General features: G+C 48.6%; 1 protein-coding gene across 4 annotated transcripts in view; it reads left to right on the forward strand.

The window, feature by feature from the left end:
• LRRC7 (leucine rich repeat containing 7) overlaps nt 1-26920 on the forward strand; it is a 109213-nt gene that overhangs the window by 20513 nt on the left and 61780 nt on the right. For all 4 annotated transcript variants that reach the window (XM_053950428.1, XM_053950429.1, XM_053950430.1 and 1 more), the window contains exon 2: nt 25395-25597. In XM_053950428.1, coding sequence (XP_053806403.1) covers nt 25395-25597 — 203 coding nt within the window. The remainder of the gene's footprint in view (nt 1-25394; nt 25598-26920) is intronic.

The raw sequence follows: 26920 nt of genomic DNA on the forward strand, positions 1-26920 counted from the left end.
CACGGCTGAAGTCTTGTCACAAGAATTCACAGCTGCAGAATTCCCTGAGAATTCCTCTGTGCCTCTTTGCTGCAGCCAGTCCAGCAGCAGGCAGAATTCCTGCCCCTGGATCCCTGCAGTGCCCAAGGCCAGGCTGGAGCAGCCTGGGACAGTGGAAATGCCCCTGCCCATGGCACTGGAGGGGTTTTGGGGTCCCTCCCAACCCAACCATTCCATAATTCCAGCATCCTCTGACAGAAAACTCCAAACAGGAAAATCCTTTCTTAAAATTCCTTTTAGGAGAGACGCCACGATGTAATTAAAACTCAGAGTATAATTGCATTTACACATTTAAAACACGGCATTCAAGGGATTTTAATTGGGATGTAGCCAGTGCCTCTCCCAGGAGCAGAGATCCTGGGTTTCCCTGGCTGCTGGCAGGGGAATTCTGCCTCCCTTTCTGCGAGCAGAGGCCTGGTGCACCTCAGTGGGGATCCAGAGGGAGGCCCTGGTGTTATTTAAGGGCGTCTGTGCACTTTCCCCAGTTTTTAGCAGCTTGGTAGCTCCTGAATGGACACCCGGGGACTGATTTCCAAACTGGGCTTTAACCTCCACCCATAAAAGGCACCTTTAGTTCTCCTGAAAGACATTTTTACGTGCAAGTTGGGTAATTAGGAATTTAATCACCCCGCCTCCAGTGAGTGAGAATGCTTTTTGCACAGAAAGAAAGCAAAGTTTAAAGGCTTTATTCCAGAGAGCAATTTGAAAGATCGATAGCCTGAAATGACTTGTTTGCCTTAGAAATAACTGGATGGGAAATGCCTTGGAAGTCACTGAGCTATCCAGGAGGGAAGGCAGGAAATGCAGGAATGATGTTGTTTCACCCCAGAACACAAACCTCTGTCTGAGATCTGATAGGCCCAGCTCACCCAGCGCTGCTTTTAAACCTTCAGAATTCTCTCAACTGTTGGAACCAGCACTGAGATTCCAGTGCCTTGCTGGGGTTAAGAGCATGGAATTGCTTAGGTTGGAAAAGCCCTCCCAGATCATCGAGTTCACCATTCCTCCAGCACTGCCCATGGCCCCAGGTGCCCTAAATTCTGCACATTCCCCCCAGGTTTTGAGTGTTCCTGCGGGAAATGAAGGGGGATTTTGCTTTTCCAGTAGGTTGTGTTTGATTCAGTAGGAAATCCACGCTGTTGCAGAGAGTTTAGTGCCCTTTATTCCAGAGGGCAGCTGTCCCAAAGCTGGTTTTCCAGAATGGGAGGGAGGCAGGATAGGGAAAAGGAAAAGGGCACTGCTGGGAGCAGGAAGAAGGAATGGGAATATTCCACAGGGGATGTGTGGCAGTCAGGTCCTCACCTGGGGACTGGGAAGCTGCAGCTCCTGGGGCACAAATGCAAATCCAGGCTGTTCTCCAGTTTCATGGATCATTAGGATAATGTGGAGTGGCCATTTGCTGTGTAGGTGTGAGCTCCTGGCAGATCCTTAGGGCTCAGCATGGGAATTTAGTCAGGAATATCCCTTGCCTTGATGCTCTTCGTTCCCAAAAAGCGATTTTATCCCGAGGTTTTTGGGTCAGGCTGTTCCGTGCTGGATCCATCCATGGGCACCAGGCTGTCCCTGGATTTCTCCAGCTCTGGCGGAGAAAGGATTTGCAAAGTGTGAGTAAGACACCCAAAAAGTGGGGGGAAGAGATTCCCTGTTATTAGGGATGAGTTACATAAGGAATCCTCGGTGACGAAAGGACGGGACCCTGCCACATTTAGAGATGTGCTGCAATCCCTGGTGCTCTCCAGCGAATCCCACCTGTGCTGCTCACTCCATCCACGCTCCTGCAGCAAAAACATTCCCTGAGTGCTTTGGGAATGTGCAACCTGGAAGTGCAACCCTGCCCTGTGCCGAGCCTGCCCTGTGCTTATCCCAAAAGGCTGCCAGTCAGGGGTAGGAATTAAAAAGTTCATTCTGGAAAGGAAATGTTTTGCCTTTGGCCCTTTGGAATATCTTTTCCAGCAAAATCCGTGTTCCGTGTAAGGGCTGGAGGGTGACATTCCTCGTTAGAGGCTGGATGTGCCTGCAGGTGTTTGGTGTCCTGAGGAGGAGAAAAGCTGTCCTGGGGATGCCTTGGAACGGTGCCCTCCAAACTGGCACTTGGGATATGCAGAGGATGGATTTCACCTCAGTAATTGTTTCCTTAAGAAGTTTTTAAGTGGAAATCAGCGAAGTCCTTATGGGTTAATTAGGTGCTGACTGAAGGTGCTGGGTAAGAAGGATAAAAAAAACAAGGAATAAATATTCCTTAGGCCATGTTCAGGGGTATTTATAGCCAAGAATGGGCAGAACTCGGGATTTTATGTTTAAATATAACTGCTGGCTGCAGCAAGAGCTCCTCATCATTTATCCCACCTTTAGTGGACAAATTGATTGTGCTGTTTGCTTGGTTTGTCCCTTTCCTCATAAAAACGTCAGGAAAAGCTGGAACTGCTCTGCTGCTGCCCCAGAACTGGGGGTCACTCGTGTGAGGCTGAATTCCTGCTGCTGCATCTCTTCCCCTCTGCTTTACTGACACAGCAGCAGCAATACCCAGAATTAAGCAGGCTGAATAATTTCCAGGATATCAACACACTTTTAATTGTTTATAAATTGGCTGCATGAAGCGTTTGATTGATTTTTCTTTTTTTTTTTTTTTTTTTTTTTTTTCCTAGGCTTGGTTCTGGGTAATTTGTTTTGTTGTTGATTTGTGTTGGGGTTTTTTTGAAGTTTGGAGTTTTTGCAGCTGAAGACCAAGGGGAAAAAAAAAATCACCTTTTGTTATTAGGTGTTGTCAGAGGAGTTTTGAACATTCTGGGATCTGGTGCAGGACAGGGAGATGCGGCTGTGAATAGTCCTGAAGTTAAATTGTTCCTCTTTCCACAGTTATGAGGGAGAATTCTGGACCTTGCCATGCACAGATCTTTTGTATCCTTGGTGGACTTTATTTCTTGTTCAGTTCGATTTTCAGAGCGCTCTGGGCTCATGTCAAACTGATCATTAAAGCCTGGGTCACATTGTGCTCATAAAAATGGGTAAAAGCGGGGTTGGGAGGGCAGCTTATTTCGGGCACTTCTCACCTGTGAAGTGCTGATTTCCCAGCCATTCTCCAGCCCCTCTGGGAGCCGTTTTTTGTGGGACACGGAGGAGCACAATGCGAGCGGGGCCGAGCAGCCCAGCTCTGAGCTCCCGGGCTGGTTTTCAAATGCTTTCAAATATCATTGTCCCCGGCCCTATAAATATTATTTAAAAGCCTTTCTGAGAGCGCTTTTGCCCCGGGGCTGCTGCACAAAGCTCCAGTGTTCTGGGGGATAATGCAGACAGGGCTTTTCGATAGCGCTGCTTTCCCTGCTGGCTTTCTTCTCCAGCGCTGAATAAAACCATTGCTGCCATGTGCTTTTTGTGTGCCTCCTCTGAGACACGGCCTTGTCCTGGCTCCTGTCTGACCGGGGCTCCGGGGGGCTGGTGCTGCCTGCCTCGGGCAGCTGCCAAGAGCCGAGCTTCCATCCCGCAAAGCAGCGCATGAACAGGAGCCGTTGTTGGGCGAGCTCAGCCGGGGGAGATTTCTGCCTTTTTCTCTCAGACCCATCTGCATTTTCAGGGTGGCAGCTGGCCACGCTGCTCGTGGCACTGTCTGCTTCCCACATCCCTGCTTTTCCCCTCGTGCTTGTGGCTACTCCTGGCAGAACCCTCTGCCTTTCTCTGGGGAAGGTGCCGAAGCCACAGCCCGAACATCCTCCTTGGAGGAGAGATTTGGTTGCCTGGAAACTACAGCTGAGCCAACTGGAATTTCAGTTCCAAAGGAAATTCTGGGGGTTCTTTCTTATTTTCCTTCTTTTAGGCTGGAACAAAGGCTGCAGAATTCCTTCCAAACTGCCCTGGAAGTGCTCAGTGCAGGCATTTCAGAGCCATCTGATGCAGATGCTGGGTGTAGGGGCCGCCGGAGGATACAGAACATTTGCATGAGGAAGGGTTTTGGTGTTCTGTCCTAGAAAGGTTAAAATGGATTTTCTGGAGCTGATTGAAAACTTTGACACCTCCCACTTGGGAACCAAAACTCTCAGAGGAAAATATTTGTATGGCAAGTTGTATTTTTGGCAAAACATTGTCCTCACTTAGGAACTCCATGGCTGGGAAATTTTAGGGGATTCAAGTTGTTTCTCCAAGCCCAGCTTTGGGTTTTCTGTTCATCCTGAAGCCAGTCCTGTGATTATTTTTTTTTTTTTTAAATCCTAGCCTGCTTTATTTCCAGCTGAGGAGCACAGCCTGTTTCTCCCCTGGGTTTTAATGTGTGAAATTTGGGACATTCCCTGTCAGCTGGAGAGGACAGGAGGAAAAGTGTTGGCGCAGCAGTGGCCGGGAGGGCTCCTCCTGTCCCTCCCTTCCCCTGGGTGCTGGGGGGATCTCGGGGGGGATCCGGGCACACTGGCAGGTGCAGGGCTGTGGCAGCAGCTGCCAGGGCTGTCACCTCACGGGGACGCTGTGATCTGCTGTGGCACGGCGCAGATTTCCCGGCTGGCTCCGGGAACAGGGCAGGGATGGGAATCAGGATGGGTCAGGGCACCAGGAATCAGCTCTGCTCCCACAGCATGGACCCGAGGCAAAGGAAATCTGCTTCTCTGTGCCGAGCCCCCCGAGCTGCTTCTCCTACCTGCTCCCAGTCGGAGGGAAGGGATGGAGGCTGGTGCTTGGCATTTCTTTGACATTGTGCTGGAGCTAATATTCATTTGTGGTGAAGAGTGGAGAGAGAGTTCCTAAAAATAAATTACTGGAGAACTTCTCCTAAGATGCACAGTGACTCCTTCCCCCTCTCCCTCTGGCATTTTGTTCCACCCTAATTCGCGGCATTGACAAATTTAGGGGTGGCAGGGTTTTATTGCTGTATTTCTGTATCAGCACTAAAAGGAAATCAATGACATTTATCTTGGGTCTCAGATGCTCAAGGGGCAATGGCTTCCCCCTGCCAGAGGTGGGATACTGAGAGGGAATTCCTGGCTGGGAGGGTGGGGAGGGGCTGGAATAGAATTCCCAGAGGAGCTGTGGCTGCCCCTGGATCCCATGGCAAGGGTGGCACTGGATGGGCTTTAAGGTCCCTTCCAACCCAAACCAGCCTGGGATTCTGGGATGGGATTCTATGAAATCTTTGCTGTAAGAATTCCCTGTTGTGTTCATGAACTCACCTGCTGGCAAGTAAAATTCTTATTTATTATTATCAACCTTTCCTAGAGGGCATGACTGGGCCGGCTCAGGGACAGCACAAAGCTCCCATTTTTTGAAGACACAGTGTAGCCCTTCTTTTTTTATTTTGTCAATTTTAGGTTCTTTTCCTTTGCTTCCTGCATTTTCAAGGGAGCTGCTCAGGCTGGGCCTGCGCTCAGGGTAGAAAGTGCAAATGAAAAGCTCCCAGCTCCAGCACTGCTGCAGTGACTTCATTCAGAGCAGCCTTTTCAAAGCAGGTGCTGACCTACTTGCTTTAAATTGGGCCCTTTTTAACTGTACTTAATTAAAATCTATTCCTTTCCTAACGCACGCCATGAAAGCCCTTTGTGCATCCCAAGGGTCACTACCTAGACATGGGAGCTCCGGGAATGGTGTCCCGGGAGCCATTCCACTTTTCCCCTAATAAATTGTCCTGTCCTGGGGCCCGGAGCTGCTCAGTCCGTGCACATGGAAGCCTTTGTGATCCTGGAGGGAGCTCGGCGGCGCTCACTGGGTTTTCACTCCCCACAAAGAGGAGGGAAGCGCCGGGAATGGTCGGGATGAGCTCCCTGACAGCGCAGCCCTCGGAGCTGAGAGCAGCGCCTGGAGAGCGCTGAATTCCCGGCGCTTTCAGGGCTTCCCCATTCCCTGGGAAACAAATGTCACTCCGGGTTATGTCAGAGCGGATCTGCCGCGGCAAATCATTGCCGATTTGCACTTGACAGCAGGGTCTGACCACCCAACAATTATCATTTAATAGCTCATTTATCCCGAGGCAGCTCTGGCGATGAGAGGGAAATCCCTGGGTCGCCAAGGTCACACGTGGCCTGGATCAGCCTGGAATTGTTAATGAAACCTCGCCTTGCCTTCGTTGAAGGGTTCCCATCTCCAAAAGGAAGCTTTTGTCTTGTTTATTGGGCTATAAATCTGCTGGAAAAGGTCGGATTGCAGTTAATTAAAATGCAAGCAAACAATGAGCAGGATCTGCATCTGTCACCGGGTTTGTTTTGGGGTTGTTATTGTGGCATTTGGGAAGGGAGCAGATGAGTTTGTTTGTTCCAAAGCCAATTAGGAAGGGACAAAATGATCAGTCAGCAGCAGGTACCGGTGTGGGAGCAACCTTTCCAGAGCCTCTGGTGCTGGGAAGGAACGCTTTTCCTTGGAAATAAAATCTGTGTGCTGGGGGGGAGTTGTATCAGTCAAAACCTGGGGGGTTTTGGAGCTTTTTTAAACTTAGTTTTGCAAGGTTTTCTTAATCACTGAATGGGATGGGTTGGGAGGGACCTTAAAGCCCATCCAGTTCCTCTCCCCTACACCTCCCCCTGTTCCAGGCTGCTCCAAACCCATCCAGCCTGGCCTTGGGCACTGCCAGGGATCCAGGGGCAGCCACGGCTGCTCTGGGAATTCCATTCCAGGGCCTCAAACCCTCACAAGGAGGAATTCCTTCCCAAAATCCCACCTATCCCTGCCCTCTGGCAGCGGCAGGAGCACAGGACCTCACCTCCTGCTCTGCTCCCTTCCACGGCTCCACCTCTCAGGGAAGATCCTGCCTTGGCTTCCAACTCCTTTATTCTTGATAATTGTGGGGACACAAAAGAAAATCCTCCTGGAACAAGGAGGATTTGTCACCCCAGAAATTGATGTGCAGGTGATGAAGGTTACCCAAGCAGCCAGGGCTGCTTCGAAATGCTCATCCCTGTTTCCGGAGAGTGCTCCATGATTTCAGCTCCTCGCCTTTGGATCAACAGGCACAAAATCCAGGAATAAAAGCACTTCCAGCGTGGAGAAGTGACCTAATGAACCCCATCTTTACTGTCTCAGAATTTTCAGGGCTTGGGACTTCCTGAGCAGCACCTCCCAGTCTGTTTTAAAGGGAGTAGAACTGCACAAACAATACTTTAAAAATTCCTGAACTTGTCAAAATTTGAGGTTGGACAGCAAATTCCTAAATGAAGATGTCCCATTGGGAAACGTCAGAATTGAGTTTCATTTCTTTTTCTGTGAAATAGATTGATTTTTGCTCTAATTAGCCCATTACTTGTCACTAGAAGGTCCCAATAACATCTGAGAATATTTGACACGACATACGGATGGCATTGATCTCAAAATCAAAATATTGTCTTTATTTCATTTCCTTTCTAAGCAGCACAAATTGTTACATCTTTTTCTGGTCAGAATTCCTCCTGTTTTGTTCTAATGAAACATCTTGACAGTTTGAATCAGAAAATATGGGACACCTTGGGAGTAAAAGGGAGGAAGAGCTGTTTTCATTAGTGTAAAAATGTTATCACAGTCTCACACATGGGTGTTAAAAACATCTGCTCCTCTAATTAGTTCACTGAGTATTTCATTTTTCTACATGGATTGTAAGGCTCAGACACGTCGTGCTGGGCTCCCTTACAACTGAAACAACAGAAAATCAACTCAGCCGAGGCCTAGACAAAGGCTCTGTTCTGATATTGCTCTCAAAACACTGAAATTCTGCTTTGAAACAGCAATTCTGGGGTTCACGGCCTCAAACAAAGCCTTGAAAGCGTTAAAGCAAAAGGGGTTTGAGCAGGGATGGCTCCAGTGTTCTGTGTGGTGACTTTCACAGCACTTAATGGCATCTGAGGGACTAATTAGTGCTTAATTTGGGCTTGGTTTTGTGTGCAGTGTTTGGGGAACACGGGATACGTCCACATCACTGTTTAATGTAAAGTGCAGCAGGTTTCCTTGGTGGGATGTTGGTTCAGAGCCGATCATGGGAAGTTTCACTCCCCTTTTTTTCCTCCCTAGGGAATGCCCAGTTGCCGGTGACCCAAACTGGAGCCCGCTGGGATGGGGGCTTTGGGTTGATCCATCTCTTCTTTCCCTCTGGCTTTGTGTGACTTCTCACTTCTGTGCCTTTAGGGATGGCAGGGAGCCCGCATGCCCTGAGGCTGGGAATTCACATGGGGCGTGTGGGAAATTCACGTAAAACTTTGGAAATTCACACGGAACATGTGGCAAATTCACATGGAACATTGGAAATTCACATGGAATATGTAGGAAATTATTTACATGGAACATGTGGCAAATTCACATGGGCCATGAGGGAAATTCACATAAAACATTGGAAATTCACAAAAAAACATTGGAAATTCACATAAAACATTGGAAATTCACATAAAACATTGGGAATTCACATGGAACATGTAGGAAATTATCCACATGGAACATGTGGCAAATTCACATGGAACACTGGAAATTCACATGGAATATGTAGCAAATTATTTACATGGAACATGTGACAAATTCACATGGAACATACAGGAAATTCACATAAAACATTGGAAATTCACATGGAACATGTAGGAAATTATTCACATGGAACATGTGGCACATTCACATGGAACATGCGGGAAATTCACATAAAACATTGGAAATTCACAAAAAAACATTGGAAATTCACATAAAACATTGGAAATTCACGTGGAATATGTAGGAAATTATTTACATGGAACATGTGGCAAATTCACATGGGCCATGAGGGAAATTCACATAAAACATTGGAAATTCACAAAAAAACATTGGAAATTCACATAAAACATTGGAAATTCACATAAAACATTGGAAATTCACAGGGAATATGTAGGAAATTATTCACATGGAACATGTGGCACATTCACATGAAGCATGCGGGAAATTCGCATAAAACATTGGAAATTCACAAAAAAAACATTGGAAATTCACATAAAACATTGTAAATTCACATGGAACATGTAGGAAATTATTCACATGGAACATGTGGCACATTCACATGAAGCATGCAGGAAATTCGCATAAAACATTGGAAATTCACAGGGAACATGTAGGAAATTATTCACATGGAACATGTGGCACATTCACATGGAACATGCGGGAAATTCGCATAAAACATTGGAAATTCACAAAAAAACATTGGAAATTCACATGGAATATGTAGGAAATTATTCACATGGAACATGTGGCACATTCACATGAAGCATGTCGGAAATTCGCATAAAACATTGGAAATTCACAAAAAAAATCGGAAATTCACAAAAAACATTGGAAATTCACATGGAATATGTAGGAAGTTATTCACATGGAACATTGGGAAATTCACAAGGAACATGCGGGAAATTCACATAAAATATTGGAAATGCACAAAAAAAACTATTGGAAATTCATGTGGAACATGTAGGAAATGATTCACATGGAACATGCGGTGAATTCACATGGAACACACAGGAAATTCACATAAAACATTGGAAATTCACATGGAGCATGTAGGAAGTTATTCACATGGAACACTGGGAAATTCACATGGAGCATGCAGGAAATTCACAAAAAACATTGGAAATTCACGTGGAACATGTAGGAAATTATTCACATGGAACATGTAGAAAGTTATTCACATGGAACATGTGGGAAATTATTCACATGGAACATGTGGGAAATTCACACGGAATATGTGGGAAATTATTCACACGGAACGTGTGGGGAATTCACACGGAACACGTGGAAAATTCACACGGAATACGTAGGAAATTCACCCACAACAGGTTTCAAAGACAGCAGCAGAAGTCGCGGAGGTGTAGAACTGCCAGGCAGCTGATGTTGGCTCCTGCGGCCACTGGGGTCACCTGCAGCAGGCTGGCCAGGCCCGTGTCCAGCGGGGCATGGGTTTCCCCATGGCTGGAGTCCCCGTGGTCTCCTGGGATAACCTGTGCCAGGGCTCCGTTCGAGCCACCCCAAAGGAGTGTTTTCCCAGGCTCGGGTGGAATTCCATCCGTGCTGTGCCAGTGCTGGCCCTCCCTGGGCCCGTTCCAGGCCTGTGCTCTACTGGGAGCCTGGAACTGGGCCCAGCTCTCCAAGGCCTCACCTCCCGCGGCACACGGAAAAGCTGGGAGCGACCAGTTATACAAATTAGGGCAGCAAACCAATGAAACCTGGCTAAATACGAGGGGGAGACGGTTTGGAACACTGGTGCTTGGCTGCTGCACGTTAATATGGAAGTGGGCTTTTAGGAGGATACGTGTAGTGCTGCAAGGAGATTTTCCGTGCCAAACTCCAGCCCTGATTTCATCCCAGTGCTCAGAGCTGGGATTTTGGGTGTGACTCATCTTTAGTCACAGCAGAGCCTGACATTCCCATTTGGAAAGGGCAAAATCTGCACTCCAAGGCGGGGAGCTGGGCTGGTTTGGATTTTGTACTGGAATATTTCAGCACTGGAGGAGAAGGAGGGAATATTCTGCTTGCCTCCCCCCCGATCTCTGATAAAATCCCAGTCTCATGAAGTCCTGGGTTGTGCCAGGCTGCCATGGTTTTTCTAGGATTAAAAGCCAGGCCAGACTATTTTATAGGCACATCAACATCCCTTGAAAAGCAACTTGGTGTGCCAAGGCGAGGAATCTGTGGGATACAGTTGGGCTGCTGCCCATGGGCATAAACCAGGAGAAATATTCAGTGCCCTTTGTGAAAACACAAGGGGAATTGTGGGATCATGGGATGGAAGGGACCTTAGAGCCCATCCAGCTCCACCCCTGCTGTGGGCAGGGACACCTTCCACCCCAAACCCTGTCCAGGCTGGCCTTAAGGACATTTTTGTGCCTCACTGCAGCCCTTGCAGAGCTCCCAGGCTTTGGCTTTGTCTCTAAACTGATGGCTCTTCTTAAAAAATATTCCCTAAAAGCAAAGAATTAAGTCAGGAAAATGTCACGAAAAGAACTTGTTCTAAACCAGGAGGAACTTCTTTCTCTGGCAGACTGACATCTCCTATAATCATCTTCTAAATCCAGAAGACAGGTTCTTTGTCATCTAAATAATCGCTTTTTTGCTCTCATGGGAAGTGACAAAGTGAAATCCTCCCCTCAGAATTCCGTCTGTTCCAAGTGGATGCTCACACACCTCGCAGCCCTGCTTCAGCAGCTCCCATCTCATCTCAGGCATTGCCAGACTTCAGCTTCTCTCTCTCTCAGTGAGTGCTTATTTGTATTTTTCACTCAGTGCAAGTCCCCAAAAATTAAAATTTAATAGTCCTGGCTCAGCACTGGCAGCTCTAATTCCACCACCGAGAGCTTCCACGGATTAAATTCCATCCCAGCTCTGCTCTGCGCAGCTGAGGGGTGCTGAAGGCCAGGCTGGACGGAGTTTGGAGCACCCTGGGATGGTGGAAGGTGTCCCTGCCCCTGGCAGGGGCGTGGGACTGGATGAGCCGGGGATCCCTTCCATCCCAAAGCACTCCCTGACTCCAGGAGAGCTGTTGGGTTCCTTTGCCAGGCACAAGGGGATAAACACGGCTTGAAAGGCTGGGGGCGAGGAGCTGGGCTGGGATTCCATGCCCAGGCTCTGTTCCCCGCTGCCACGGGAGCATTTCCCTGCATCCCCACGGACACGCAGCTGGCACGGGGTAACCCCTGCTGTGCCATTGCTCCCCTCATCTCTGCCCAAAGCCTTCCCACTCCTCTGTATTCCCAGCAAGCCGCCAGCTTGGCCGGTGTAACTAATTCAGGGAGTTCTGTTCACACCTCCCAAAGAGCTGAGGGGTCAGGAGGGAACTGCTGGGCGTTCTCCCTACTGGGAATAAACCCAGCAGAGTGTGCCCGGGATATCTTGTCCCTACCTACTTGGGCTGTGCTGTGCCAGGAGATGATCAAGGGAAAGGACCTGTGGAATTTTATTGGTCATCTCTTCCTGAATATGGGACTAATCCACGGCTGCAGAGGATTAAGCCAGGAGAAATGTGCTGGAAATGACTTGGATCAAAAATAATTGAAGTGAAACATTCTGGACTTACTTTGAATTTTATTTGAATTTTACTGAATTAATTTTTTCTGACTGTGTGAGATCAGTGTTCCACCAAACACATTCCCCCTTTTCAGAAGATTTCTCCAGTTTAAAAAGTTTTCAAGCAAAGGCACTTCCAGCCTGGTTTTGGCAGCTGTCAATAACCAACGGTTGGAATCTCAAAGTATTTCCTTAAAATAATTCACCTGCTGGTTGAGCAGGATGAAACCTGTGAGCCTCTGAACCGCCAATTTTGTGACTAATGGGATTAAATTTCATAACAACAGCACTGAATTTCACAGCTAGGAAGGCAGCAAATGTAAAATATGCACAGAGCTGTAATTTATTTTTTCCTTTTTTTGTTTCAAACTTGAATTTGGAGAGTGAGAGCTCCAGAATGTGCTGTAAATAAATATTAAAAACAGGGTTTGAACCAAGCAAACATTCAAGGCTAGAAGTTGTCAGGTTTCTGAGCAGGGAACAAGCTGGTTAAAATACAGTTTTTATCTCTTTTTATAGATTCAGTATTCTAAAAGACTCTGTAACTATGGTTGCTGCTGTCTTTCTGTTCCATTTGTGCTGAGCAGAAGAATGGGGATATTTTTTGCACCTTTTGGGAAAGGGGAATGTTTTTACTCCAGGGAAACTTGCTGCGATGAAAGGATGGAAAGGAGAGCTCAACGTGAACTCTGCCCTGCCTTAAATCTATTTCCAGTGGGCAGCACCTGGAGAGGGAAAGCTGTGGATAGCCCAGATCCTTGGGAAGGCGAGGAGCAGCAGAGGTTGTGCTCCAGCTGGGGTTTAAAGCCAGCCTTTGATGCTCATCCTGCAGAGGGTCTCAGCGTCCTCACATTCTGCCATCAGCCACTGGAAAATGAGGGGTTTTTCCTGATGTTTAGTCAGAATTCCCAGTGCTGCTCTTGTGCCTGTTCCCTTGGCTTTTTCCTGTGCCTGCTGGGGAGGGTCGAGGTCTGTCCTCTCTCACCCTCTCAAATGGGGTGACAACACTTTGCTGACAGAAAAGCCAAATCCCGCCTCTCTTTATTGCTGTTTTCCCCTTTTCCTTAGGGTTAAACCCCCATAATCATCAGTGAAATAACGGGATTTTAGAACATTTGCTTTGCCTGTACCTTAAACAGCAGGAGAGGAAAGGTCCTGCAAGGTTGAGGAAAGACCCTACAAGGTTCTGGTTGTGGTGACTTTGTGACAGTTTTTAGTTCTCCCTCTGAATTCCCACATCTTGCTGGACTTGTGTCCATTCCATGCAGCCCATCCCTACAACTGAGCCCGCTGGCAGAGGAAAAGGAGGAATAAATAAAAATCCTCTGGATGGATCCAGGCCGGTTATTGATAGCAGGGGGCTCCAAAGAAGTGGAGAACATTCCAGGAGGAGCAGCCAGGAGCAGGAGCCCTGGAGCTGGGGCTGGGAGAGCTCAGGTGAGGGGAGAGGGGGGTGGGAGCCGTGGAGGGGCCCCAGAGAAGTCCCTGGCCGTGCCCTGCTGCTCCCTGCGTTCATTCCCTCGGAGCAGCCGCGCTCGGGAGCATTGGGCTCTTGTTCATCTTCCTGATGCCATCTGCTTTCCTGGGTGGGAGGGAGGAGCGGGATCCACTCCAAGCTGCTCCAAATGTTTTTCCCTGGTTGAGGCTGAGGTTCAGATGTTCATGTGCAGCTCCTGCCGCCGTTCAGCGGCGCTGGCAGGGCTGGGCTCGGGGCAGCCCTGATCCAGATGGATCCAACGGAGCTGGGGTCACCTCTGGATGGGGCTGGAAAGCTCTGGGGTCGCTGCTGCATCCAGAGGCAGTGGAGCTGTCCCTGAATTCCTGTGCTGCATGCCCAGTGTGTTCTGTCTGTATGGACTGAATGCTCCCTCCTCAGCTTTTTTCCCAGCCCTACCCCACCTCTCTCTGTTCCCACATCTCCGTGACCATCTTGACTGCTGCTGATTTTTCATTCCTTTTTGGATTCTCTCACGTCCCACCCCAAATTCTCTTTACTTTCCCTCCACTCAAACAGTGGCCAGAGCCCTGATCTTATTCTCCCTCTTTTTCTGATCCCTGTCCTCATTTTCTGATCCCTGTATTTTTTTTTTTCCATAGGCAGTTGACACTGAGCACAGTGAGATTCTTTTTTGATTTTCTTTCCCAGTTTGCAGTTTTCTGCCTTTAAATCAGTGAATCTCACCACAAAGCTGAGCCTGGGAAACTGAGAGGAGCTTCTGGATGCTTTTTCCGTGGTTTTTTTTTGGTTTTTTGCAGTGGCTCCTGCAGGAGAGTTTTCTGCAAGTGCCTCCCTTGAGTGACAACACTGGAAAACTGTCAAAGGCTGGGAGGTGGGAATTGTGGGGATTGAAATCCCTGCAGCACTTATAGCTCGATCCCAAAATCCTGCAATGCTTTGGGACCTTAAATCCCATCCCATTCCATGGCAGGGACACCTCCCACTGTCCCAGGCTGCTCCGAGCCCTGTGTCCAGCCTGGCCTGGGGCACTGCCAGGGATGGAGCAGCCACGTTCCTCTCAGGGATCCTGACTCCCCACTCAATGGGTGGCTGTAAAACAATTCTGTTCTTAGGAAAATCCTTTTCTTTCTCCTAAATTAAGTCCCGATAGGATGAGTTTGTCTTTTTCAAGGCTGTGGAGGGACTGAATTTTTATTTTGCCACCGGAGAACTCAGAGAAAGGATGTGTTTAATTAAATATTAACAAAATCCTCTCTGAGTTGTAAGAGCTCAGTACCTGCAGTAAATCAGTAAATTCAGGGTTGTCTTGGAGTCACCCAGCTCCGAGGACTTTAATGGACATAATTCAGTGTATTTTGGGTTGGTTTTATTGGTTTTGGAGGTGACATCCCCATCCCCACAGGAGCTCTTTCCACCGCCTCCTCCAGGTCTCCCAGAGAGAATCCACGTGGACTGAAAAGTGACAGAGTGTCTCAAAACTGAGAAATTACCAATCTGTTAGAAATGTTTCAATAGAAATGAGCATAAAATAGAATAAAAACATTGATAATATAATCTAAGAATAAATAAAGTGTTTTGGCAACAGCCAGAGAAAATTGTCAGATGCCAAGGAGTACTGGAGGAGGAACTGGGGACCTCGTGCTGCTGTGGGGACACCGATCCACATTTTTATTTTTCAACATTATCAGTAGAAAGGTGGCTGGGATAATTTAAATGGAAATAAACTGATGGAATAGTCAGCTGTCCAATGAATTTAGAAAAGCTTCAGGAAAAGCCTCAGTTCCTCTGCTGGCACTGTGGGAATGACAAACAGGAATTGTTCAGTTTGGCTCTGGGGGAAGATCTGGGAAATATTTGATTGGTGCAGTTCAAAAAACCAAGTTAAATCTTTATAAAATGCACCCATTTGAAGGCTTTGCTCTGGAACAGGTGAAATCCTAATATTGGCAATTCCTGTCAGAATTGACCTGAGTTTTGTAAACTGGGATTTGGAGAATTTTGTAACAACATTCCAGGTGTTGCTGGGAATGTTGTGGCTGCAATTCCAGGCAGACCTGGGCAGAACCCTCCAGATTTATTTGGATGAGTGGTGGCTTTGCTTTGGTTTGTAATTGTCCAAACAATTCAATATTTGGTACCTGCTGCAGAAAATGTCCATAAAATCCTCATTCAGCCCAGGATGGGAAATTCCCTGTTTCCCTTCCCCCTGGATTACAGCTCCATGCCTTTGGGCCAGGCTTGAGCTCCTTTTCTGGAGTCACCAGAGCAGGTTGTAAATGGAAATTTGGTTGTTATTTATAAGCTGCTGCCAAAAAGCAAAAGCCCAGAGGCTCTGAGTGCCTGTACCCAGCTAAGGCTGAATCCAGCAGGTGGGTGGATGGTAAATTTATCCAAGGGTTTTGTCCGTGTTCTTTTAATCTGGCTCCAGGCTGTGGCTCTGGACATCCAGCACTTGTCGGGATTGCTCTGGGGAGGAATCTCAGCCTAAACTAAATGAGCTGAGACAAGGAAAATCCTTCTGTTTTGTCAGAGTGCTTAGGATAAACAGGGGAAATAATGAAAAAAACCCCACAGCACATCATTGTGGCTGAATGAAAAGGATGTGCCAAAGTCTTCCTGAGCTGTTCTGTCCACAGCTGCAATTCCCAAAGCTCTGCTGTTCCCTTCCCTTAGGAATCCAGCCCTCCTATTCCCAGAGTGGAACAATTTGGTGCAGTTCTGGTGGCTGAGCCCAGTCTACAACGTGCACGATAAAATTCTCTTGAGAAAGTCATTGCTAAGATTGCATAATTGGGCATTAAAGTTCTGATTATACTTTCCAAACTCTGGGACTTTGTTAAAAACCTGACATTCCAAAGCACTGAATTTCAGTGTTTGACAGCTCAGCTGTGAGAGTTTTTTACAGAACATTTGTACCAGAAGAACAGCATGTTAATTGCCTAAAAAAAAAACTGGGACAGATTAATCACGGAGCAGGATACTTGGGAGAATGTAGTTCTAGAGCCCTCTGCTGATGGATTTCCTCATGGAAAGGGTGGCCAGGCTTTGGAAGGGGCTGGAGTGGCCATCTCTGGAGGTGGCACTCAGTGACAAGGTGGGGATCGGGCACAGCTTGGACTCGATGATCCTGGAGGGCTTTTCCACCCTCACTGAGATTCTCCTGGGATTCTCCAACCATCCAAGCAGACATCCTTCCTTCCTCCCGCGGTTCTGTGGTCAAGATGACCCCAAGATCATAAAAAGTCTTTTTCTCCCAACCCCGCAGCCAAAGGAGAAGTCCAGATGTGTCGGTTTTGCTTCTCAAGGTTGTTTATTTTATCTGTAACATTCTCTCTCTGCCCTGCTGAGCTCTGTCCAGCAGCTCGGCCATGGCATTCTGTCTGCCCTCGGGGCTGTGTTCACATTTTATACCAAAAACTACACGCACTTTATTTACTATTAATTCCCAATACCTATTGCCTATGTTGGACAGTGTGTCTCTGCTTAAACCAATAAAAAGTGTCACCATCACAGTGAAAGGTGGAGGGCAAGAAGAAGGAGAAGGACAAGACACGCCCAAATCCCTCCATCCTGCCTCCTGAACCCCATTCTAAAAAAACCCAGAATTCTACTTTTCCACCCTGTGTTACACTAACTCAAACTCTTGTGACCTGTAATTCCTCACACAGAGTTGGCAGCTTTTCCCACGGGCTAAAATCAAAGCCACAGGTGTTTTTGACTTTGTGCCAAGGTCTCTGAGGCCCCTGCCAGGGTCTGGAGCCAGCCAGGGCAGCCAGAGGGGTGTGCTGGGTTCCCACACCTTTCCATGATGTCCTTGAACATTCTTGCCATTATCCTGCTCCTGAAACGCTCTGGAGGTGTTCCAGCTGAAATATTGGAGGGAGCTCTGTGTGCATCGGGAGAGTGACCAGCCCGAGCTGGTGATTTGGAGAAGGAGTTTACAGCCACAAACTGCTCATTGTTTTATTCTTTATTTTTGATACCTTGTTGTTAGAAGTGGAAGCTGGGTGTGTGCCACACCAAAAAATCATGGAATCGATCTCCTGAGTGGGAAGGGACCCACAGGGATCATCCAAGTCCAACTCCTGGCCCTGCACAGGTCTCGTTTATTGTTCCTGAGATATTTGAAGCAGAGAGAGCTCTGGTAGGGCTTTGTTTTCTCAGATCTATGAAGGCAAGGCTTTCGGGCACAATCATTTCCTTGGGAAAGGGAGGAGCTGTCCTGGAGCTGCCCTGGGATCTCCCATTTTCCTGTACAAGGGCAGCTGCTCTGGGGGTGACTCTGACAACACCAGGGCAAGGGTTGGGAGCCTCCCGTTTCCAGAGCCAGGCAAGGAGGGGATTTAACTTCAGCCAGAGAGGCTGTGCTGAGTTCTGAGTTCTGAATTCTGAGTTCTGAAAATTCCAAATTCAACCCCCTTTGATGGGGGACCTGGCCCTGACAAAACTTGTTTAAACCACAAAAGAGCAGGAGGCATTGGAGCATTAAAACCCGGGGTATGGGAAGGAAGTGAGGATGTGCCAGCCACAGGTTTCCTCAGGGAAGGGAAATTTCAAGGAACCACTTGCCAGTGAGGCATTTTATGAGGGAATATTCTCTGGGCAACCTGTGGCTTCCCCCTGGATCCCTGGCAGTGCCCAAGGCCAGGCTGGATGGGGCTTGGAGCAGCCTGGGACAGTGGGAGGTGTCCCTGCCATGGCAGGGGTGGCACTGGGTGGGATTTAGGGTCCCTCCCATTCCAGGATTCCATGCTATGCACTGAAATACAGAGGAGACAGGCTCAGGAGTTCCTGGATAATGGGGTGTTTATGGAGATAAATGTCAGGTTTAATGTAAAATCATTTTCTCATATTTGAGGAACCAATTTTCATGACTGCTTGTGGGAATTGTGCCTTTGAGATTTCCCTGGTGCTGACATTCCCTGCACAGCCTCAGGCTTTGGCGTTCCCAGAATCCCATTTACGAGCAGCCATGGAAGCATCTTCCAGCACTGCAGCCACAGCCAGGGAAGGGAAGGACAAAGGACAAAGAGGAAGGGTGGACAGCACAATGGTTTGTGCTTTTTTTTTTTGCCAAAATATAAAGAGCAGAGTGAGCAGGGAAAAGTTTTTAGTTGGGAATGAGCAAGGGGAAGAACTAAATCGATGTTTGTGCAGGTCAGTGGAATGTTTCTGTAGGAATTCCTAGAAGAGAGGGTAATTCCATAGTAAAGAAAGGATAATTCCATAGGACGGAAAGGCAGGAAATAATTGTGAGGGTGCAGAACTTTAAACCCAGCTGTAGAGAGTTTGGGGAGATCAGGGAAGAGGGTGGGAGCCAGAGGAGGGGTCTGGGGGTGGGACCTGTGCTTGGAATGGGAAGGGGATGTGTGGAGGGAGGGAATCCAGGAGCATTGGAATGGGAAGGAAGGAGAGGATGGCCCAGGTGAGAAGTTGTTGCTGGGTAATAGCAAAGAGCAAAGAAGGTAAATGAAAGCTGGGAAATAGTGGGAATATCCATAAAATACCCATAAGAATGGGCACCTCATGGGATAGAAACTCTCAAGGTACAATTGGGGGGGGGGTGGCAGAAAATCGGGCAGAGGATCAGAACTGGAATTTTAATGGTTCAAAAATCCCTGCTTTGTTCAGAAAGGAAAAGGTTCTGGGACTGGATGGGAACATTTCCCACGCTGAGGGAGCCACACATTTTCCAGGTGGTTCGCTGCATGCATTCCAGAGATTTGGGAAATACAGAAATGAGCTTGAATCTCCAGTTTGGAACTTCAGTAATACCTGCTCCAGTGGGAATGTCCCATCCCATGGGAGAGAGGCAGGGAAAGGTCCCTCATCCCTCAGGACAAGAGGGACCCTGAGGGGCTGGAGCGTGTCCAGGGCAGGGAATGGAACTGGGAAGGGTCTGGAGCCCCAGGAGAGGCTGAGGGAGCTGGGAAGGGGCTGGAAAATCCCTGAGGGAGCTGGGAAGGGGCTCAGCCTGGAGAAAAGGAGGCTCAGGGAGCCCTTGTGGCTCTGCACAGCTCCTGCCAGGAGGGGACAGCCAGGGGGGTCAGGCTCTGCTCCAGGGAACAGGGACAGGAGGAGAGGGGATGGCCCCAGGCTGGGCCAGGGCAGGCTCAGGGTGGACAGCAGCAGGAATTTCCCCATGAAAAGGGGGGTCAGGGATTGGGAGGAGCTGCCCAGGGAGGTTTGGAGTGCCCATCCCTGGAGGTGCTCAAGGAACGTGTGGATGTGGCACCTGGGGACCTGGCCAGGGCTGCTGGGTAACAGCAGAACTCGCAGATCTCAGAGATCTTTTCCAGCCTTAGCAACTCCAGGGTTCTGTGATTGCACGCCTGTGCAGAGGGTCAGCTCTCACTGCAGTCAGAGCTGGCACTTTTAGTTAAAACTCCCTGTCCTGGCTGCAGTCTGTGGTTCCCATTCCCCTCCCTGGCACTGCCAGCCCAGCAGAGTGCCCCCCCTTTTCCTGCTGCAGTCCTGCTAAGCTGATCCGTGTGTCAGGAATAATGCAGCTGGATTGTGACGGGAACCACTGGGGATTCTGTAGGAACCTGTGAGGAAGAAACCCAGAAGTTTTGTTGTTCCTACTTAAATCCCAATTTGTTTCCGTGGTGCCTTCAGCAGGTAAACGATGTTTTCTCTGCTGTTCCTTCGGAGAGCACTTCCAGCCATTGCTCCCTAAAGCATCAAATAAAGCCCATTTCATCCCAAATTTCACAGCACATCATCTCCTAAACGGAAGGATTACTTCACATAAAAGCTGTGACACATCAAAGATCCAAGCAGAAATGTAAATTCCCTGATTTCCAGACAGCACGCTTCCCCAAGAAATGTCTCTTGTTTATTGGGATTTTCTCCTGCTGAAATGTCTGCAGGCTGAGCTGTCAGAGTGATTGGAATTTCTAGCAATTAACGGCATAATGATTAATTTTCAACATGTGCCACTAATGTGCAACAAATTACTGGAATTCTGTCATTTTTATAAAAAGAATCCGGGGTTTTCCTTGAGGTTGTGCAAGAAGTGTCTGTAGGGAGAACAGGACACAGATCATTGATAATCAAACCAACCCCAACAACTGCTTTTGCTGTCACTAAAATGCCTTTGCAATTGGAGTCATCATCATCTAGGATTATCCAAAACCATTTACTCAGAAAAGCTCCTTCAGGTAGGGATTTCAAGGAAGGAATTTGGGAATTTCGAGGCAAGGCCAATAGTAACCTTTGGAATCAACGAATATCTTACCAGAAAAGATAAAGGTTTGCCTTTTTATCCCAAAGGTGTAAGGTCTGGGCATTCAAAACTGATACTTGGTAGAAATAATTACTCAATTTTACTTCACCCCTTTTCTGCACCTTTCCCAGATCTCAAGGTGTTCATGTCTCCAGGGACCTCCCAGGACTTGCAGCAAAGCCAGGGAAACTTCCCCTCATTAATATTCCCGGGAGACAAAAGCTGAAATCTGATTTTTCATGCTTGGTTATTTTATTTTAGGATTAGCCAGATCTGAATGTGAACCTGAATGCAGACCATTGTAATGGGGACATAATGAAGAGCATTCAATTACCAGCATTAAATGGCATTTCTGGGGGAGATATGCTGCTTATCTGGGAATTTCTGAGCAGGAAAACAATTCAGATAATATTGCACACCCCTCTCTTTGATAAGACCTATTCCCCTTTGGAAGCTCCCTAATCATTCTGTTATTGTGACTTTAGAGCCAGGGTTCCTTAATCTTTTAGGAAGGTTAATGAAGACTATTACCAATGGCTTCTACAACCGGAATAAATCCCTAATTTTGCATTTCCAATCAGGAGCAGAACAGGGACATTCCCTCCTCCCTCACCTGGCTCAGGGGGGGAGTTTGGGACAAAATGCTTCTTGTTTCTAAACAGGATGTGGAAAAGTGGACCTTGGATAAAGTGGAGAGACTTCTAGTGGAGAATCCCAGGATTCCTGAGGCTGGAAAAGCTTTCCAAGGTCTCTGAGCCCAACCTGTGACCAATCCCCTCCGATGTTTTTTTGGGACATCGAAGATTCCACCCTCCCTGCCATGGCAGGGACACCTCCCACTGTCCCAGGCTGCTCCCAGCCCTGTCCAGCCTGGCCTTGGGCATTGCCAGGGTTCCACAGCTGCTCTGGGCACCTGTGCCACCCTCCCAGCCAGGAATTCCTTCCCATTATCCCACCTATCCCTGCCCTCTGGCAGTGGAAAGCCTCTCCCTGCGTCCTGTCCTCCTTGCTCCATCCCTCTGCTCATCCCGGGCTCTCTGCAGCAGCTCCAGCTCCTCCCTGTGCTGGGACAGGGCTGGGGCAGCTCTGCAGGTGGGCTCTCACCTGGGCACAGGGGCAGCACCCAGGCTGGGGGTGCTCCTTCCCCTCGGGATGCCTCCTGGGGAAATCAAGATTGCTCAGGAGGAGCGACGCTGCTTTTCAGGCAGAGAATAAGCAGATTGCACCTCATCAGAGGCCTCTTCTGAATGGGAAAATGGGGAGGAAATGCCAAACAGCAGCAAGGACTGATGTCAGAGCTTACATAAGCACAATTCCCGTGTCACAAGTACGGGATTACAGCTGGAGACAAAAGTTTGGGATGAAGAACGCAAGGTAGAGGTAGTGAGAGTTACACAACTCCCAGAGCAAAGAAACAAAGTGCTGAGAACTCCCGGCGTTCCTGCAAAGCCGGTGCCCACAAAGCTGCAGCTCACAGAAAGGTGAGCAGCAAATTTCAAACCCAAAATCTGGATGAGGAGGTGGCAGAGCTGTAGAAAGGTTCCACGTGGTTGTAAGTGCAGAGAGAACCTTCCTCCGTTCCTTCAAGGCTCTGAATTATTAACAGGGTTGTGTTTCTAATTGAAACGTGGTGCTGGAAATGAAGATGGCTCCGAGGGCTTTGAAGTTCCCTAATTATTGCAGTGACCCAGGCTGCAACTGGACACTGGAAATCAGCCAGGCAGCCCACAGAATTAATTAAAGGGAAGAAAGGAAACATAAGTGGATTTCTGGCCAGTGGCAGGAGAATATCTGTGGGGAAAGGGCTTTGGACTGAAGGAAATTTGAGGGTTGTTTTCTTTTTTAATTCCAACCTTAAGCTCAGCTTTGTTCCATTTCTTATGTGTAGTCCCCGTTATCAAATCTCTTTTGGCAGAGAAAATGTAAATTCTGGGGTGTTGGAACAAACTGGGAAATTCCCAGTGCCTTCCTTAGGTCAGAGGAGGGAGCAGCTGCCCTGGAACCCCCCCAGAAATCCTGGTTAATGCTCCAGAAAGGGCTCCTGCTTTCCAAACAAGTCTTTTACGGGATTTGGAGAAAAGAGGGATGTGCTTTAAAGAAGGGGAGGTTTAGATGGGACACTGGGAAGGAATTCCATATTAATGGTGTTGATTGTGCTGCTAAAAGAGAAAGAAAACAGGAGCAGAAAAACCATCCCTTGTGTGAGATGTGTGACAAAGGAGGCACTGAGGAGAATTCCCTGCTGCTCTGGAAATAATCCCTATTTTCTGAACCCTCTGGCAAATGTTTTACTGCTCATCCCAGCCCTGCCACGCTCCCATCCACACTTCCAAGTTATTGGTTTTCAGCATTTCTCTGTAACTTCCTAGCTCTGCCAGATCCCCACGACTGGGATTTCTTGGAGTTTTCTGAGTGAAATGGGAAGGGCAGGAGGGGTTTGATGTTTGCTGCCCGGTCAGACAGCTCAGGCTGGCCCCTGAGAGCCCAGAACCTGCTGCCTTTGGCCCTGGCTGGATTTGGGCTCTGCTTTTTCTGGTTATTTGTTGAATTTTGGCTCTGGTTGTGGCACTGCAACAACTCCCTGAGGTACCAGCACTTCTGTGAAGCGTTCCGTGGAAAACTTGTTTGGGAGAAAAATTAAATCCATCATTAATGTATCCTGCAAAACAGCAAATTAAGAATTGATTTATCCTGCCAATCACACAGAGGCCACTTCTGGAGATCTTTGTAGCAGCATTTTCACCACCTCTGCTCTGCAGCCCCTGCTGGACTCTTCAGGAGATCCCAGAATTCCAGAATGGCTGGGCTTGGAAAGGATCTTAAATTTCATCCCATCCCACCCCTGCCGTGGCAGGGACACCTTCCACTGTCCCAGGCTGCTCCTGGGACACTTTTAGGGATCCAGGGGCAGCCACAGCTTCTCTGGGAATTCCATCCCAGCCAGGAATTCCTTCCCAAGACATTTGGAATGTTGGAATTTGTTGAGCTGTTTCATCCCTTCCTTAAATCAGCCGGGTGAACCTGCAGCAGTTTTCTCAGACTTTCCAGCAGGTGAGGGAAATGTCTTCTCCTGTGACTCCTGATAAACAGGGATTAGTGTTTTCCTGCACAAAAGGTGCATGAATTGAGAAGGGATTGTAATTTATTGTAATTGATTTCCATAAAGCTCCTGTTTTCCTCAGATGAAGGAGTTTCTTTATAAGACAATAAACTGCAGGAACTGATAATGAGCTGCTTGCTGGAGCTGAAAAGGAGCAGGTTATTTTATGCTGCTTTCCTCATTTATCTGTCTTTATTCCAGAAATAATCTGATTTTTGAGCTCTTTTGGAGGCTCTGATCTTCCTGTGTAATGTGTGACGTGGGGCAATGACCTCAGGACTCGGCTGTGGGGAATTTTAGTTCTTAAATGGGGAAAAGCACCGAGCTCTGGTGCTTCCAGGGGGAGTGGAAGAGGGATGAGGAACCCCTGGCAGGGATCAAGGAATGGATTGAGCTGCTGTGTCCCTGACTCAGCTCAGTCAGGGGGTGGCTCCTGGGCTGAGCCTTTTCCACCAGCAAGCACCAGCCCCAAGGAAAGGATCTCTGAACATCAGGACAGAGCAAAATGTAGGGAAGGAAAATGTAATTACCAAAGCTGGAATTAGTCCAGGGTAGGAATTAATAATGCTGAAATTAATAAAATGTTTAATTACCACGAGCCCACAGGGTGTGAAATTCTACTCCTTTCAACTGTGGCCCAGGTCCTGCCATTCCATACTGGTGCTTGCTCCAAAGAACTTACTTTGCTTTATTTGGACTAATTTAGTGCATTTTTTTTTCCTAACTATAACTCAAAATCTTGGAAGTGGTTTGGAAAATGGGAGTTGAAGGTTGAGCCCTCCTCGCCTTTGTGGTAAATACGTTTCAGGACAGCCTGGTTTATCCAGAATGTTGAAGTAACTGCTAAAGGTGTCCAGGATGGATTTAGGGACTGCTTGACGTGCTCCAAATCCACTTTTGGAGCATTCCCTCCATCCTGAAGTGGTTTTGTTCCACAAGGAGTAGGGCACTGTGTAAAGTTACTCACTGAGTTAGGGGTGCCCACGCACGCTGGGGGTGAGGGAGGGTCTGCACCACTGGGATTGAGGGTGGGAGAAGTTTGGGAAAACTTCCTGGATGTGTATTTTAGTGCAGGAAAGGGAATTGGTTTTGGTAAATCCCCTCTTGGAGCTTCCAGCAGAGCCTGGTGGCATGGGAGGAGCAGGAATGGTTTGGGATCGCTCTGTAGCCAAGGGTTCCATCCCTGCTTTCCTCAGCTGCTGCAGGAGCCCGTGGGAGCAGCTGTGGGAGCTCTGCTGCTGTGGGGGATCCGGGGATAATGCCCATTTCCCATGGGAATCACACCCAGGTGCCAGGACTGGGCCAGGGACCGGCCTTGGCTCTGAGCTTCCATGGATGGGTTTGGATTCTGTGCCTTCCCATTTTCCCGTGGAAGCCGGGCTTGTGGCTGGGCTTGGTGTGTTCCCTTCCACCGCAGAGCAGGGAACAGCTGCAGGGCCCAGGGTTTCCCATTGCACTCCAAATCCCACCTTCCCATTCCAGCAAGGTGCCGCAGACGCCGCACGACGCACGCTCCGGATATCCCTGGGGAGAGCTGCTTTTAACGAGCTGAAGTCCTGAGGGTAATTCCCAAGAACATTCTCCTGAAACGCTGCTGAAATCCCATTTTTCCTCCCTTTTCCCCTCAGTATGCTGCTTGGAGATGACAAGCAAAAGGAAGCTCATCGGCCGCCTGGTGCCGTGCCGGTGTTTCCGCGGGGAGGAGGAGATCGTCTCCGTGCTGGATTATTCCCACTGTGGCCTGCAGCAGGTGCCAAAGGAGGTCTTCAACTTCGAGAGGACCCTGGAGGAGCTTTACCTCGATGCCAACCAGATTGAGGAGCTTCCCAAGGTAATCCATGTCCTGCTGGGGTGCCAGGGCAAAGCCTGGGATGTGCGCCCGGCTCTGGGGCTGCTGGAGCTCCTGGGGACAGGTGGAGATGGGGGCTCCAGGGATGTTCCTTGGAGTCAGGAGGAGATTGGGACTGGGAGGAGAAGGGCCTCCTGCTCCTTCTTCACAGCACAGGAATGGGGTAGCTTGGAGCCTGAAACTGGGAAAAACATTTCTCCAAAAGAAACGGTTTTGGCCCTGGAAATTCCTCTGGTATCTAGTACGTGGATCAGGAGCCACCACTGGCTTTGGATCCTCTCCATCCCTGCTTTTCCTTCAGGATCAGCCCTTTATCCCTGTGGAATATTCTTGGGAATGCCAGGGCTGTCCTCCCTGTCAGGACCAGCCCTTTATCCCTGTGGGACATTCCTGGGAATTCCAGGGCTGCTCTCTCTGTCAGGACCAGCCCTTTATCCCTGTGGAATATTCTTGGGAATGCCAGGGCTGTCCTCCCTGTCAGGACCAGCCCTTTATCCCTGTGGCACATTCCTGGGAATGCCAGGGCTGTCCTCCCTGTCAGGACCAGCCCTTTATCCCTGTGGGACATTCCTGGGAATGCCAGGGCTGCTCTCTCTGTCAGGACCAGCCCTTTATCCCTGTGGGATCCTGGGAATGCCAGGGCTGTCCTCCCTGTCAGGACCAGCCCTTTATCCCTGTGGAATATTCTTGGGAATGCCAGGGCTGTCCTCCCTGTCAGGACCAGCCCTTTATCCCTGTGGGACATTCCTGGGAATTCCAGGGCTGCTCTCTCTGTCAGGACCAGCCCTTTATCCCTGTGGAATATTCTTGGGAATGCCAGGGCTGTCCTCCCTGTCAGGACCAGCCCTTTATCCCTGTGGCACATTCCTGGGAATGCCAGGGCTGCTCTCTCTGTCAGGACCAGCCCTTTATCCCTGTGGGACATTCCTGGGAATGCCAGGGCTGCTCTCTCTGTCAGGACCAGCCCTTTATCCCTGTGGGATCCTGGAAATGCCAGGGCTGTCCTCCCTGTCAGGACCAGCCCTTTATCCCTGTGGAATATTCTTGGGAATGCCAGGGCTGTCCTCCCTGTCAGGACCAGCCCTTTATCCCTGTGGCACATTCCTGGGAAATGCCAACTCTCCAAGCAGGAGTTTCATAACTGCCCTGAGATCATCCAAGCCATCCTTCCCATGTAAAACTCCCCTTCTGGAACCTTCCAATCCCTTATCCTGCTGATCAGGGTTTGCTATAAGGAATTAAAAGTTACTGCAACCAAAATGTTCTGGAAACAAAGGAGGGAAAGGTGGAGAAACCAATTAATGG

Source organism: Vidua chalybeata, chromosome 9, assembly GCF_026979565.1.
Source record: "Vidua chalybeata isolate OUT-0048 chromosome 9, bVidCha1 merged haplotype, whole genome shotgun sequence".
NCBI lineage: Eukaryota > Metazoa > Chordata > Aves > Passeriformes > Viduidae > Vidua > Vidua chalybeata.